Raw genomic sequence first — 16698 nt, forward strand, 5'->3', positions numbered from 1 at the left:
ACACCTGTGCTCAGCAGCGTGTTCTGGTGCACATGGGAGCTTTGCTGTGGGTGACACACTCGTGTGTGGTAGCTGGAAGGGATGTTGTTTGATTTTCTCTGTTTGTATGTGACCATGTGTATGTGACCAGATGATTGGATGTTGTTGCTGGTTTAATGACTGCCTGTGACTGAATAGGCTTACCTACACCAAGTAGGCTCCCATCCCTTGGAAGGGAATGGTCAGAAGTGTGGAAGCCTGCCTCTCAGTAATAGGAGGATGGTTCTGGTCATCCTTTCTAGGTACTTGTAGTGAGTGTATGGCTGGGTGAGGCTATGTGTTTTGGTGTTTGTTTCTTGGGACAACTTTTACAAAAATATCTTTTTATTGATTTCAGAGAGGAAGGGAGAGGGACATAGAAACATCAATGATGAGAATCATTGACCAGCTGCCTCCTGCACACCCCCCAGAAGATTGAGTGCATAGACCAGGCATGTGCCCTGATCAGAATGGAACTGTGACCTCCTGGTTGATAGGTTGATGCTCAACAAGTGAGTCACATCGGCTGGGCTCCTGTAAAATTTTCTAATTGTTTCTGGTCTTGTGTGCTTTTGGTGATGTGTGTACAGAACTTGAGTTATGTATATGTGGTGAGTTGAGTGTTCGCCAGATGAGTCATGCGTCAGGTGTGTTAGTACTTTTGTGTGTGAGTGGTCCATCATTGTGTGTTGTGTATGTCTCACTTAGTATATCACTTAAGATTTGTATGCATATAAACAAGTATTTTTGAGCTGAACCACATAATGGCTATTCTTCCCTGATAACCAGAACGTGGTCACAGGTGACTGGAATCCTCAACACAGCAGTGTGTGTGTGTGTGTGTGTGTGTGTGTGTATGGGTGTACGGGTGTCAGAAATCAAGTATGTCCATACCTGTCCTTCCTCTGGGGCACCATTAGCTGAGATAGCCACACTCTAAGCAATTCCAGGTTTTTTGAAACAAATCTGCCCTCATTTCCATGGACCAGAGTGTGAGAGTCCCTCAGATTCTGCAACTTCTTCTTTACATTTTCTTTTCTATTTTTTAAGTTTTTTATGGGTTTTACTGGTCATTTTCTTTATTTTTCTTTCCTCTTCTTTACTTTTATTAAATGTCCCAGGAAAATAACCTCCAGGCATCAGGCTGTGTGAAGTTATTGGGAAGAATCAACATAAAATGGTGGAGAGACCTTGGGAAAGTTACTTAAATTTTGGTCTTAGTTTTCCCATCTATAAAATGAAAGGAATTACACTTCTACTGTGAATCTTACAGAAGCTCTCAGTAAATAGTTATTGTTCAAAAATACAGTTAATATATTTGAGAATTATTGTCAGTCGGAAGGTATATAAATATAAAGGAATGAATTTATCATGTAAGAGCTTTCAGAATTTTGGAAAAATTTGAGTCCTCACAGCTCTAATATGCTTGGCTCCCCTGAGCAAGAAAAAGGAAGTTTCTGTGTGTAATGGTTAAGAGCATGGGTTCTGATCATACAGATACACTAGGTGGAACCCCGTGAAGTAGCTAACACTTGGTGATTTTTATTATATGAAAATGATAATGCATATATCAAGTTTTATACATTACACATTACATACATTATACATACAGACATACACACGTGTCCTTCTATTCCCTACTGCATTGCTGTGTGCCTGGAGAATGTGTATCATTTATGTTTCTATTTCTTAAAAAGTGAAAAAGGTTGAAAGAACACAAATTCTTAGTGCAGCTGTGACAAGGTTTTAAAATCTGGGAATGTAAGGTTGACATGAGAATTTCATTAGGAAATTTAGGTAGGTCCTTAGGACAATACCCAAATGTTGTACTAAATGTTCAACCATTTTATGAAAGATAGTATGTGGATTACTTTGGTTTTGGAGCTGTTCTGGCAGCAAGTGGTTTTAAATGGCCACCCATTTGAGCGTGTCCCTGAATTTACAGCGGTGGGTAAATGAGACCCGGCAGATTCACAGGAGGAGTGTGAAAATGCTCCAAGAACCCCAACTCAGCCCAGGAGTCTCATGTTATTTTAAGACACTAACAACTGATACCAGTTTCCGAGGCTCATCTTCTGTTTCTGCCACAGTGAATTAATAGGGTTTGGCTCTGGCCTGGTACAAAAATTATCTCAGTCCTTAGAAGAGGTCCCAACACAGACTTGATGTTAAAAGTAATGGTTGAATAAAACAAACAACCCCTTCTTGCTACTGTGTGATGAGGTCTTGTTGATTACTTTGGGGTTGAATGTTTTCCTGGAGCCAAACTGGGAGAGAGGGAAGATGCACACATCCCGGGGTGTGAGAAATAAATATGAAAGTATTTAAAAATGAATGGTTTTCCCAATAATGACAGTATGAGCTGTGATGGTTCTGGTCGTCCTTTCTAGGTTCTTGAGATTCCCACACCTTCTTCATCCCCAGCAGACAGAAGAGCAGCATGAGGCCTGAGAACCAGAGCAGCGTGTCCCAGTTCCTCCTCCTGGGGCTCCCCATCCCGCCAGGGCAGCAGGGCGTGTTCTTCACCCTGTTCCTGGGCATGTACCTGACCACGGTGCTGGGCAACCTGCTCATCATCCTGCTCATCAGGCTGGACTCTCGCCTGCACACGCCCATGTACTTCTTCCTCAGCCACTTGGCCTTCTCTGACATCTCTCTCTCCTCTGTCACTGTCCCTAAGATGCTCATCAACATGCAGACTCGGCAACAATCCATCTCCTATGTGGGATGCATTTCTCAGTTGTATTTTTTCATACTTTTTATTGGTCTTGACAATTTTCTCCTGGCTGTGATGGCATATGACAGGTACGTGGCCATCTGTCACCCCCTGCACTACACCACCATCATGAGGGAGAGGCTGTGTGTGCTGCTGGTGGTTGGTGCCTGGATTCTCTCCTGTGTCCATGATTTGTTGCACACTCTCCTATTGGTCCGACTGTCCTTTGGTGCCAATAATATCATCACCCACTACTTCTGTGACCTGCTTGCACTCCTGAAACTGAGCTGCTCAGACATTTCCCTCAATGAGCTGGTCCTATTCACCGAGGCAGGAATGATTGTCTTCCTGCCTTTTGGTGTTATTCTGGGCTCCTATATCTGTATAGGGACCATCATCCTTAGGGTGCCCTCCACTAAGAGACTCTATAAAGCCTTTTCTACCTGTGGTTCCCATCTCTCTGTGGTGTTTTTATACTATGGGACAGCTGCAGGTGTTTACTTTTTCTCCTCATCATGGGGTTCCAAAGACATAATTGCTTCGGTCATGTATACAGTAGTTACCCCCATGCTGAACCCCTTCATCTACAGCCTGAGGAACAGAGATATCAAACAGGCCTTAGAGGTGTGTGTCAATAGGGTTAAGTTCTTTAACTGGCAATCACTAAATTCCCTTTTACTGTCAGGAGCACAGTGATATAGATCTGCTAAAATTATTGTATGGTTAACATTTGCATGTACCATTTATAGAACATGCCTTCTGTTTTCTTGTACAAATTTGTTATTATGTCAACTAAGTCATGTTTGATACTTGGATTGTTAATAATTCTTTATTCCTAATTGATGTTGTTCATTTTTTCATTATCTTTTACAAGACATATGCAAAAATCTTATGCAGAACATGTTGCACAATTATAATTTGTGAATTTGTTTTTGTTTGCGATATGTCATTTTTTGCTTATGTATTTTTTATTGTATGTTAGACAAGACTCACTTATTTAGCATCATAATCCGCCTCTGGTGAACTTTATTTATTTTGAATTAATTCCTTTATGCCTGGTTTAGTTGGCTTCAAGCTGATTGTGCACATCCCACCACACAATCAATGACATCATGTTGGCAGATTGCAATCAGCCATGATAAGAGTAATTACATATGATCAACCAAAGGACTTGTATGCATGCATATAAGCCAAACCAATGGACACAGACAACAGGGGGATGAGAGCATATGAAAATTAGTATGTGCTACAAAGCATGGCTGTTAGAAATATAGAGACTTTAAAAATGCATTTAAGAGCATAACATTTTGTATATAATTAGGAAAATGTTTCCAGTAATGGTCCTACCTTACCACCTCATCTACTTCTCAAACGAGTATAGGTACATATACAAATATAAAAACAGATACAGATGTAGATACTAGTGTGGTATTATAGTAATAAAGATGGCTTTTATCTGGAATCGAACCCACAACCATTCAGTGTGCAGACTGAAGCTGTAACCCATGAGCAACAGCAGCCAGGGCTATTCCCCATTCTTTCTGTCTCAGTCCTGACCTACATCCTATGAGTACACACACGCAAAGTTTCAGAATGAGTAACAATGGTAATGGATTATCACTCAGAGAATAAGAACGCATGAGTCCATAATGATATAAATGAATAAATAAAAAACAAATGACTTGGGAATAAGGGAAAGATTTTTCTTATAGGAGACTACAACTAATAAACAAGGAAGGTATGATAGAATGCGAAGATTTACCATTTGGCCTCAACGTTTTCAATAATTTTGTCATATAAGAATTACCAATGGATGTTAACTATAGTGGGTGAAGTTTTGATTTAAAAAAAGTTATGCTTATATAATATCAACATATCTATCCAAATGATACCTATTAATTACAAGGTTAAAATAGTAACTTGAAGAAAATTGTGACTTTTCTGTAGAGAACTTGGCAGACAACACCTTAGCCAACCGATTAAAGATAAAAAACACCAGATATTTCAAGGTATCTGTAGATTTGCTGAAAGCTGCACCTACTAGCTCTCAGCCCCAAACCAGATTTGCAACTAAATTGCAGAGCAATCAATTTGGAAAATAATTCAAGGATAGCGAATGTGAAAAATTATAACCAAAGAGTACAGTAGAAATCACACGGGGGTTGGAGGTAGGAGGGTGGAGATGATAAAAGGGAGAGCCTCCTCATAAATGTGTGGTTGTGCTGAAAAGCCAGAGGGATATCGCAGGCATGGAGCTCCCTCCCCCTAGAAGCATCAGGTCTCAACCCCACGCAGGGATCCCAACCCAGAGCAACAGAGACGTGAGGAGGAGCCTGTGTAGCATCTGGTGTTTGGAATCAGTGGGGATTCTGTCCATCCAGGAGCTTCAGACCACACTATCTCAGGGAAGGAAAATAAAGACTTCCCCAGTCTTTATCCATTACCACCAAACCAGCATTGCAAGAAATGTTAAAGGAACTGCTTTAAGAAGAAGAAAATACATATTGTAGAGAGGAACATAGGTAAAAGGGAAAAAAAGGCAAAAAAACAAGTAGCTGTCAATAATACCTTAAATGTAAATGGATTATTTGCTCCAATCAAAAGACATAGGGTATGGGGAGGGTGGTTGGGTGGGAGATAATCAACCAACGACATTGTATGCTATATGCACGAACCATGTACACAGATAAAAGGGTGGTGAAGGCCTGAGTGGGGCGGGGGGGGGGGGGGGTGGGCAGGCTAGAGGGAGTCAATGGGGGAAGGAAAGGGGACATATGTAATACTTTCAACAATAAAGAATTACTTAAAAATAAATAAAGATGTCAACACATCTTATGCTCCAAAAAAAAAAAAAAAGATATAGGATAGCCGAATGGATAAGAAAACATGAGCCATATATATGCTGTCTACCTCAGAACAAAAGATTCACACAGGCTGTAAGTGAAGTGATGGAGAAAAATACTCCGTACAAATGGAAACAAAACAAAAAAACAAACAAAAAACCCCCGCTAGGGTAGCCATACGTATATTTGACAAAATACACTTCAAAACAAAGATCACAACAAGAGAAAAAGAAGGTCAATACATAATACTAAAGGGACTGATCCAACAAGGGGTTATAACCCTTGTAAACATATATGGATCTAATATAGGAGCAACTAACTATATAAAGAAATTATTGGTCGACTTTCAGGGAAAGATTGATAGCAACAAAGTCATAGTAGGGGATCTTAACACCCTGCTGTCATCAATGGACAGATGTTTCAGACAAAAAATCCAGAAGAAAAAAAAGTGATCTTAAACAACAAACAAGATTGGATGGATTTAACTGATATTTACACAACATGTTACCCCAAAACAGCGGAATATACATTATTTTCCAGTACACATGAAACATTCTCAAAGATACACCACATGTGAGGACGCAAAATAAATCTTAATAATTCAAGGTGATTGCAATCATATCAAGCATCTTCTCAGATAACAATGGTATAAAACTAAAAATCAACCACAGTGAAAAAAAATTCTCAAAAACATTCAAACACATGGAAGCCAAACAGCATGTTATTAAACAATGAATAAGTTACCAATGAGGTCAAGGAAGAAATAAAAAATTCCCTGAAAACAAACAAAAATGAGAACCCAAAACCCAAAATCTATGGGATATAGTGAAAGCAGTCCTGAGAGAGAAGTTCATAGCATTATTGGACTACCTCAAGAGCAAGAATAATCTCAAATAAACAATCTAATCCTACACCTAAATCAACAACAACAACAACAACAACAACAAATGAAGCCATGAGTTAGTAGAAGGAAGGAAATAATAAATATCTGATTGAAAATAAATGAGAAAGAGACTAAAAAAATAAACACAGAAGATCAATAAAACCAGAAGCTGGTTCTTTGAAGACATAAACTAGATTGATGAACCATTAACCACACTCATTAAAAAAGAAAGAGAAGACCCAAATAAATAAAAAGAAATGAGAGAGAAGTTAACAACTGACATCACAGAAACACGAAGGAGTGTAAGAAAGGACTATGAAAAATTAAATACCAACAAGTTGGACAACCTAACTAAAATGGACAAATTCCTAGAAACATACAATCTTCCAAAATTCAATCAGAAAGAATTCAAAAAACGGAATACACCAATAACAACTAATAAAATTTTAAAAGTAATTTAAAAAACTCCAAACAAAAGTTCTTGACTGCATGGCTTCACAGGCAAATTTTACCAAACATTCAAAGAAGAACTAACTTCCAGCTCTTCTGATGAGGCCAGCATTATCTTAATTACAAAACTATATAAAGCCACTAAAATAAAATAAAAATTATAGGCCAGTATCTCTGGTAAATGTAGATCCTAAAATCCTCACAAAATTTTACCAACTGGATGCAGCAACGCATTACAAAGACCATACACCACGATTAAATGGGATTAACTCCAGGGAAGAAACATTGGTGCAATATTTGAAAATCAATAATGTGATTCATCACCCAACCAAAATGAAAAATAAAAATCACATGATCATATCTATAGATGCAGAAAAAGCATTCAATAAAATCCAGCACCCATTTATGATATAAACTCTCAGCAAAGTGGCAATAAAGGAATCATACCTCAAGATAAGTAAAGCCATACATGAAAAATGCACAGCCAACAAAATACTCAATAGGCAAAAATGAAATGTGGCCCTGAACGGTTTGGCTCGGTGGATAGAGCGTCGGCCTGCAGACCAAGGGGTCCCAGGTTTGATTCCGGTCAAGGGCATGTACCTTGGTTGCGGGCACATCCCCAGTAGGGGGTGTGCAGGAGGCAGCTGATCGATGTTTCTCTCTCATCAATGTTTCTGAATCTCTATCCCTCTCCCTTCCTCTCTGTAAAAAAATCAATAAAATATATATTTTTTAAATGATATGTGTTTTCTTTAAGATCAGGAATAAAACAGGAATGTCTACTTTCACCACGCTTTTTCAGCATAGTAGTGGAAGTCCCAGTTCAGACAAAAAGAAGAAATAAAAGGCATCAAAATTGGAAAGGAGGAAGCAAAATTGTTATTATTTGCAGGTGACATGACACTGTACATAGAAAACCTAAAAACTTCACCAGAAATCTACTAGAACTAATACATGAATTCAGCAAAGTAGCAGAATACAAAAATAACACGCAGAAATTGGTGGCATTTTTATACACCAATATAGAAGTATCAAAAAGAGAATCTAAGAAAACTATCCGATTTACTATTGCAACAACAACAAAAAATAAGGTACTTGGGAACAAATTTAAACAAGGAGGTACAGACCTGTACTTGGGAAACTAGAGGACATTGAAGGAAGAAATTGAGAAAGGTACAAATAAATGCAAGCATACTTATGGATTGGAATAATTAACATCATTAAAATGTCCTTATTACCCAAAGCGATCTATAAATTCAATGCAATTCCTATTAAAATACCAATGACATATTCCACAGGTGTAGACAAATATTCCCAAAATTTATATGGAACCAAAAAAAAAGACTCCAAATATCCTCTGCAATCTGGAGAAAGAAGAACAAAGTTGGAGGTATCATAATTCTGGATATCAAATTATACTACAAGGCCATAGTATTCAAAGCAGCCTGTACTCACATAAGAACAGGCATATAGATCAATGGAACAGAACAGAGTCCAAAAATTGACCCACATCTTTATGGCTAATTAGTATTTAACAAAGGAGGTAAGAGCATACAATGGAGTAAAGACAGTCTTTTCAACAAATAGTGTTGGGAAAACTGGACAGGTACATGCAAAAGATGAAAATAGACCACCAACTTACACCAGACACAAGAATAAACTCAAAATGGATAAAAGACTTAAATGTAAGTGCAAAACAACAAAAATCCTAGGAGAAAACATAGACAATAAAATCTCACACATCGCGCGTAGCAAATTTTTTGCTGATAGATCTCCTAGGGCAGTGGTCGGCAAACTCATTAGTCAACAAAGCCAAATATCAACAGTACAACGATCAAAATTTCTTTTGAGAGCCAAATTTTTTAAACTTAAACTATATAGGTAGGTAGATTGTTATTAACTTAATTAGATTACTCCTAAGGCTTAGGAAGAGCCACACTGAAGGGGCCAAAGAGCCGCATGTGGCTCGAGAGCTGCAGTTTGCCGACCACTGTCCTAGGGCAAAAGGAACAAAGAAAAGAATAAACAAATGAGACTAAATCAAACTAAAAAGCTGCAGCACAGCAAAAGAAACCATCAACATAATAAAAAGGGAACCCACTGTATGGGAGAACATATTTGCCAATGATACATCTGATAAGGGGTTAATTTCCCAAATATATAAAGAACATCTACAACTCAACATGAACACAAACAAGTTAAAAGTTTAGCAAAGGACCTGAAAAGACACTTCTCCAAAGAGGACATACGGCCAATAGACATATGAAAAATGCTCAACATCTTTAATGATCAGAGAGATGAAAATTAAAATGATAATGAGATATCACTTTACACCTGCCAGAACAGCTACCATTGATAAATCAGCAAACAAGTACTGGTGAGGATGTGTAGATAGGAAATTCTAGTTCACTATTTATGGGAATGCAGACTGGTGCAGCCACTGTAGAAAACAGTATGGAGTTTCCTTTAAAAAAGGCACTGCCTTTTGACCTAATGATCCCACTTATGGGAATATATCCTAAGAATTCCAAAACACCAATCAGAAATAATATATGCAGCCCTGGACAGTGTGGCTAAGTCATTAGAGCTTCACCTGGTGGGCCAAAGGGTGGTGGGTTTGATACCCAGTCAAGGGCATGTACCAAGGTCGCAGGATTGATCACTGACCCTGCTTGGGGCACATTCATGAGGCAACCATCAATGTGTCTCTCATTGATGTCTGTGTCTCTCTCTCTCTCTCTCTCTCTCTCTCCCTCCCTCCCTCCCTCCCTCCCTCCCTCCTTCCCTCCCCTCTCTCCCTTCCATTCTACTCTATCTCAAATCACTGGAAAAATATCCCCTGGTAAGGATTACCAAAACAAAAACAAACAAACAGAAAGAAAACCACATAAATGAGTGGGGAATAAAGACAAGTTCCTTCTTATAGAATACAACTAATACAAGAAATGATAGAATTTGTAAAGAGTTACTATTTGACTACCACATTTGCAGTAATTTTGTCATATAAGAATCATTAAAGTGAGTGGGTGAACTTTTAATAAGAAAATGTTATCCTATATAATAAAAGCCGAGGTGGCATCACGTGATGTCGTCACAAGATGGCCACCACAAGATGGCCACCATAAGATGTTGTCACAAGATGGCCACTACAAGATGGTCACCACAAGATGGCCGGCAGGGGAGGGCAGTTGTGGGCAGTCAAGCCGGCAGGGGAGCAGTTAGGCATCAATCAGGCCGGCAGGGGAGTGGTTAGGTGGCGATCATGCTGGCAGACAGATGTGGTTAGGGGCAATCAGGCAGGCAGGCAGGCAAGCAGTTAGGAGCCAGCAGTCCCAGATTGTGAGAAGGATGTCCGACTACCGGCAGTCGGACATCCCCCAAGGGGTCCCAGATTGGAGCAGGTGCAGGCTGGACTGAGGGACATTCGCCCACCCTGTGCACAAATTTTGTGCACTGGACCTCTAGTGTTTATATAATACCAAAATATCTACATAAATTATACCTTTTAATTACAAGGTTAAAATAGTAACTATAAAAAACTGTAACTTTACAGTAGATAAACTGGCAGATAAAACCATAGCCAATGAAGATAAATGAAAACACTACTCATTGAAAAAATTAATAGCATATGTCTTCTAACAATATGCACTGTGGTATATCTACTGAGAACTAAAGCCTGAAACATACATACATATATACATACATACATACAAATGGTAAACATAGTAAAATGTTAACCGTTATGGAATCTGAGCAACGCCTGTCAAGGAATTCTTAATATCATTTTTCTAACTTTCCTATATCTTTAAAATCATTTCAAAACAAAAAGTGGAAAAATCCTTTGTCCCAGCTGGAATAATGTCCAAGAAGAAAGCCGTCGGGACATGACTGGAATCAGGGACACTGTCCCCTAGGACTCCAGTCCTTATGGCTTCTGGACACACAGATCCCCAGAGGGCAGTCAGAAATTAGCCACAAGCTTGGGGACTTGGTTGTCATCTCTCATTAGCAGTTAAGTTTTATCTTTGGACTCATTTCTCTGGAGCTGGTTAAGGAAAATAAAAATCTGTAGCAGTGGCAAGTCTCCAGATATTGCCTCTGTGTGTCTGGATATTAGGTCTCCTGAAGAAAACCTGAGGAGATGGACAACAGTCTGGAGCAGAAGGCGTCTGAACTCACCAATGACGAACCCAGGTGAGAGGAGCTCTTGGTGATGGATCTGCCTGTGTGCTAGTGGGTTCATGTATGAGACTCTGTGCCCATGACTGTGTGTGTGTGTATTGTGTATGCTTGCATACATGCTATTTAATAGCTGTGTGTGTGTGTGTGTGTGTGTGTGCTATGTTTGCGAACCACAGTCCTGTTTTAGCACATGTAGTGCAAGTTATCACCTCCAGGAAGGTGATTAAGGGACTCCTGATTCATGTCTGTCATCATAAACACTGGCATCACAGCTGAGCATTGGGAGTGAGATTGTTGTCTCTACTGCTGGACAGGAAGATGCCCACCTCACCGGATATCAAGGTCAGGTCAAAGAGGGCTCAGACCTCTGCTCAGCAGTGTGGGCTGCTATACCAGATAGCTGTGTCTGTGGGTGACACACTTGTGTGTAAGAGCATGAAGGTGTGCTGTTGGGTTTTCTCTGTGTCTGTGACCATATGTGTGTGACCACGTGCATGGGGTATTGGGGTGTTTTAAGGACAATGCCTGTGACTAAAGAGGCTTAACTGTTCCATGCTGACTGCCCTCCCCCAGGAAAGGGATGGTCAGAAGAGGGGAAGTATGTCTGATTATTGGGAGCATGTGTGCTGCTTACTGTAGTGAGTGTGGCTGGGTGAGCATCTGTGTTATTGGTGTGTGTTTCTTGTGAGATTTTTGAATTGTTTGTGGGCCTGTGTGTTTTTGGTGAGTGTGTGTAGTGTTTGAGTTATGTATATATGGTGAGTTGAGTCTTTACCAGGTTGTCATGAGTCAGGTTGTCATGAGTCAGGTGTGTTAGTATGTTTGTGGGTGAATGGTACATCAGTGAGTGTTGTGCATGTCTCACTTAGTATGTTACTTATTACTTGTATGTATGTATATGGGCGTTCATGTGTTAAACCACAGATAGGATATCCTTCCCTTAAAATGGGGATGTGAGCATTGGTGATTAAAATCCTCAAATCAGGTGTGTGTGTGTGTGTGTGTGTGTGTGTGTGTGTGTGATGTGCATCTCCATATGTGATCTGCATTCACGACCTCAAGAATTTCCTTAAATGTCCTCCTTCTGGGGCACCATTAGCTGAGTTAACCACACTCTAAGCCTTTCCTTGCTTCTTGAAACAAAGCTGCTTTCATTTCCATGTACCCGAGTGACTGAGTTGCTCAGAATCTTGCAACTCTTCTTTACTTTATTAAACATGAAAGCAAATAAACTCCAGGCATCCTGATGTGTGAAGTTATACAGAAGAATCACCATCATACAGCAGTGAGACCTTGGGAAAGTTACATGAATTTCTTTTAATCCTCAACAGAGGATATTTTTCCATTGATCTTAGAGAGGGTAAAAGAGAAAGGGAAAGACAGAGAGATATATCAATGTGAGAGAAACATCAATTGGTTGCCTCCTGCATTAGCCCTGACCAGGGCCTGGGCCAGGAAGGAGCCTGAAATCAAAGTACCTGCCCTTGACCAGAATCGAAGTCGGGACCCTTCAGTCTGCAGGCCAACACTCTATCCAATAGGGCAAGTTACATAAATTTTTGGCCTCAGTTTCCACATCTATAAAATGGAAAGAACTGCACTTGTTTCTGTGAATCTTACAGAGCCTCTCAGTAAATATTTATTGTATAAATAAAGCTAATGTATTTGAGAATTTATTATCAGTTGGAAAGAAATATGAAGAAACGAAATTATCTAGGAAGAGGACTAAGAATTTTGGACAACTTTTGGTCCTCACAGCTCTAAAATAATACATTGTTCTTGACTCCCTTAAGCAAGAAAAGGGAAGTTTCCATGTGTAATGGTTAAGAGCATGGGTCTGATCACAGATATATTAGATGGAACCCCAAGAAGTAGCTAATACTTGGAAATTTTTCATATAGAGAAAATGATAATACATATGCATCAATTTATATACATTATATATCACATATTTTTACATACAGATATACACACAAGTGTACTAGTATATGTGCCCTTCTGTCCCCTAATGTATAGTGAGACTACAGAATATGTGCCGTTTATGTTTCTATTTCTTAAAAGCTAAAATAGATGAAAGAACACAAATTCTTAGTACAGCTGTGAAGGGGTAAAATCTGGGAATGTCCCTGGCTGTGTTGGCTCAGTGGTTGAGCATTGACCTATGAACCACGAGGTCACAGTTTAATTCCCTGTGAGGTCACATGCCTGGTTTGTGGGTATGAACCCCAGTTGGGGGGGAGGGGCATGGAGGAGGCATGCGATCAATGATTCTCTCTCATCATTGATGTTTCTATCTTTCTCTCCCTCTCCCTTAATCCATGAAATTAATAAAAATGTATTTTTTATAAAAATCTAAGAATGTGAAACTGATGAGTGGATTTAATTAGAAAAGGTGGGTGAGGTCCCTAGCCAACTACCCAAATGTTCACCAAAAATCTCAGCATGATTATAAAATATAGTTTGTGGACTATTCTGTTTTGGAGCTATTCTGACATACAGTGGCTTTCAATGGCACCCATTTCTAGACTGTCCCTGGGTTTACATTAGCTGTGGGTTAATGACACTGGGCAGGTTCACAGGAGGAGTGTGATAATATTCCAACAACGCCCACTCAGCACTGGAGTCTCATGTACTTTCAGGCAGAAACAACTGACACCACTTTGCAGAGGCTCATCTTCAGTTTCTGTCACAGTGAAATAATATGGTTTGGCTCTGGGCTGGTGTAGAAAAGATCCCTCCATGCTCATCAAGATGTAAACTCATAGAAGTGGGGACCTTGCTTTCTTGTTCACTGCTGCATCTCAGTCCTTAGAAGAGGTCCCAACACAGAATTGATGTTAAAAGTAATGGTTGAGCCGAAACCGGTTTGGCTCAGTGGATAGAGCGTTGGCCTGCAGACTGAAGGGTCCCAGGTTCGATTCTGGTCGGGGGCATGTGCCTTGGTTGTGAGCACATTCCCAGTGGGAGATGTGCAGAGGCAGCTGATTGATGTGTCTCTCTCATCAGTGTTTCTGGGGAGATGTCTCTCTCCCTTCCTCTCTGTAAAAAATCAATGAAATATGTTTTTTTTTTTTAAAAGTAATGGTTGAATAAATCAAACAACCCCTTCTTGCTACTGTGTGATGAGGTCTTGTTAACTACAACATGGAGGATCAAAGTTTTCAAGGATCCAGACTGCAATACTGGTAGAGGGAAGATGTATACACCCACAGGTGTGTGGAATTAATATGAAAGTATATTAAGGTGGTTTTCCTAGAGAATGACAGTATGAGATGTGATGGTCTGTTCATCCTTTCTAGGTTCCTGAGATTTCCACACCTTCTTGATCCCCAGCAGACACAAGAGCAGCATGAGGCCTGAGAACCAGAGCAGCATGTTCCAGTTCCTCCTCCTGGGGCTCCCCATCCCGCCAGGGCAGCAGGACGTGTTCTTCACCCTGTTCCTGGGCATGTACCTGACCACGGTGCTGGGCAACCTGCTCATCATCCTGCTCATCAGGCTGGACTCTCGCCTGCACACGCCCATGTACTTCTTCCTCAGCCACTTGGCTCTCACTGACGTCTCCTTCTCCTCTGTCACTGTCCCTAAGATGCTCATCAACATGCAGGCTCAGCAACAATCCATCTCCTATGAGGGATGCATTTCTCAGTTGTATTTTTTCATAGTTTTTGGTTGTCTTGACAATTTCCTTTTGGCTGTGATGGCATATGACAGGTACGTGGCCATCTGTCACCCTCTGCACTATTCCACAATCATGAGTCAGGCGCTGTGCACGTTGCTGGTGGCTGGCTCCTGGATGGCTGCCTGTGTCCATGCTCTTTTTCATACCCTCCTCTTGGTCCCACTGTCCTTTTGTACTGACAATACCATCACCCACTTCTTCTGTGAGCTCACTGTGCTCCTGAAGCTGAGCTGCTCAGACATCTCCCTCAATAATCTGGTCATCTTCACCGAGGGAGGAATGCTTTACTTCCTGCCATTGAGCATTGTTTTGGGCTCATACATACGTATAGGAACTATCATCCTGAGGGTGCCCTCCACTAAGAGACTCTCAAAAGCCTTTTCTACCTGTGGCTCCCATTTCTTTGTGGTGTCTTTATACTATGGCACACTTGCTGGTGTTTACTTTTTCTCCTCATCATGGGGTTCCAAGGACATAATTGCTTCTGTCATGTATGCAGTAGTTACCCCCATGCTGAACCCCTTCATCTACAGCCTGAGGAACAGAGATATAAAACAGGCCCTAGAGATGTGTATGCATAGGTTTAACTGTTTAAAGTGACAATCACTAAATCCTCTTGTTGCAGTCAGGAGCACAGGGAAATAGATCTAAAATTATTGTTAGTCAACATCTCCATATAACATTAATAGAATATACATTCTGTTGTCAATATGTCAACTAGGTCACATTTGCTGCTTGGATTGTTAATAATTCATTATTATTTTTCGTTTGTCCATCGTCTCTTATAAAATATATGCAAATTACACTTCAGAATTATATCTGTGGATTTGCTTTTTCTTTGTCCTTTGAGATATGTCATTTTTGTTTTTGTATTTTTTATACTATGTTATTGAAGACACACTGATTTTGTGACATGATTCCCTCCTGGGGAAATCTTTTTTTCTTCAAGTAATTTTTTTACTGTGTTAAAATACACAATATAAAGTTGCATTATAACCATTTTTCAGTGTGCAGTTCAACAGCATTAGGTAAACCCACATTGTTGTGTTGCTTGTGCATTTTAAAGCTCTGTCATTAGGTACCTATATATTTAGGATCCTCATATCTTCTTGTGTTTTTTTCCAATTGAATTCATTGGGGTACCATCTATCAATCTATATAAAAGCCTAAGTGTCCATTTGACCATTTGACCAGAAGCTATGATGCACACTGACCACCAGGGGGCAGACACTCAATGCACAGGCATGGAAACATGGAACAGACTGATGAATCTCAGAGGGAAAGGGGGAGGGGGAGGGCAGGAAGAGATTAACCAAAGATCTTATATGTATACTAGAGGCCCGATGCACGAGATTCGTGCACTCATTGGGGATGGGGGGAGGCCCTCAGCCCAGCCTGCACTCTCTCGCAGTCCGGGGCCCTCGGGGATGTCTGACTGACAGCATAGGCCCACACCAGGGAGCGGGTCTACGTCATCAGTCAAACATTCTTAGGGCTGCCTCAGAGGCTGCTGCACTCACCAGCCGTGAGCCCAGCTTCTGGCTGAGCGACATTCCCCCTGTGGGAGTGCACTGACCACCAGGGGGCAGCTCCTGCATTGAGTGTCTGCCCCCTGGTGGTTAGTGTGCATCATAGCAACCGGTCGTTCTGCCGTTTGGTGGATTTGCATATTAGTCTTTTATTATATAGGACTAGAGGCCCAGTGCACGGATTCATGTACCAGTGGGGTCCTTTGGCCTGGCCTGCAGGGATTGGGCCAAAACTGGCTCTCCAAACATCCCCTGAGGGGTCCCAGATTACAAGAGGGCGCAGGCCAGGCCAAGGGACCCCACCAGTGCACGAATCTGTGCACAGGGCCTCTAGAAAATATATATAAAAGCCTAAGTGATTGGCCAACCTGCTGACTGGCCAACCAACCAAC

At 40.7% G+C, this 16698-nt stretch overlaps 2 protein-coding genes across 2 annotated transcripts; both read left to right on the plus strand.

The window, feature by feature from the left end:
• The first annotated feature begins 2458 nt into the window (after positions 1-2458).
• On the plus strand, positions 2459-3430 carry LOC139021014 (olfactory receptor 1J4-like). Its single transcript, XM_070431156.1, has one exon. The coding sequence runs from the start codon at positions 2459-2461 to the stop codon at positions 3428-3430; it is 972 nt and encodes a 323-aa protein (XP_070287257.1).
• Positions 3431-14444: 11014 nt separating this feature from the next.
• On the plus strand, positions 14445-15377 carry LOC139020426 (olfactory receptor 1J4-like). The gene has a single exon (XM_070430066.1). It carries the CDS (start codon positions 14445-14447, stop codon positions 15375-15377), a length of 933 nt encoding a protein of 310 aa, XP_070286167.1.
• The last annotated feature ends 1321 nt before the right edge of the window (positions 15378-16698 follow it).

Source organism: Myotis yumanensis, unplaced genomic scaffold (assembly GCF_028538775.1).
Source record: "Myotis yumanensis isolate MYYU_CA2020_CCGP unplaced genomic scaffold, mMyoYum1.0.hap1 SCAF_12, whole genome shotgun sequence".
Lineage (NCBI taxonomy): Eukaryota > Metazoa > Chordata > Mammalia > Chiroptera > Vespertilionidae > Myotis > Myotis yumanensis.

What these genes read in the sequence shown, in the direction of transcription:
- LOC139020426 (XM_070430066.1), top strand. Translation starts at nt 14,445, where the DNA reads ATGAGGCCTGAGAACCAGAGCAGCATGTTCCAGTTCCTCCTCCTGGGG.
- LOC139021014 (XM_070431156.1), top strand. Translation starts at nt 2,459, where the DNA reads ATGAGGCCTGAGAACCAGAGCAGCGTGTCCCAGTTCCTCCTCCTGGGG.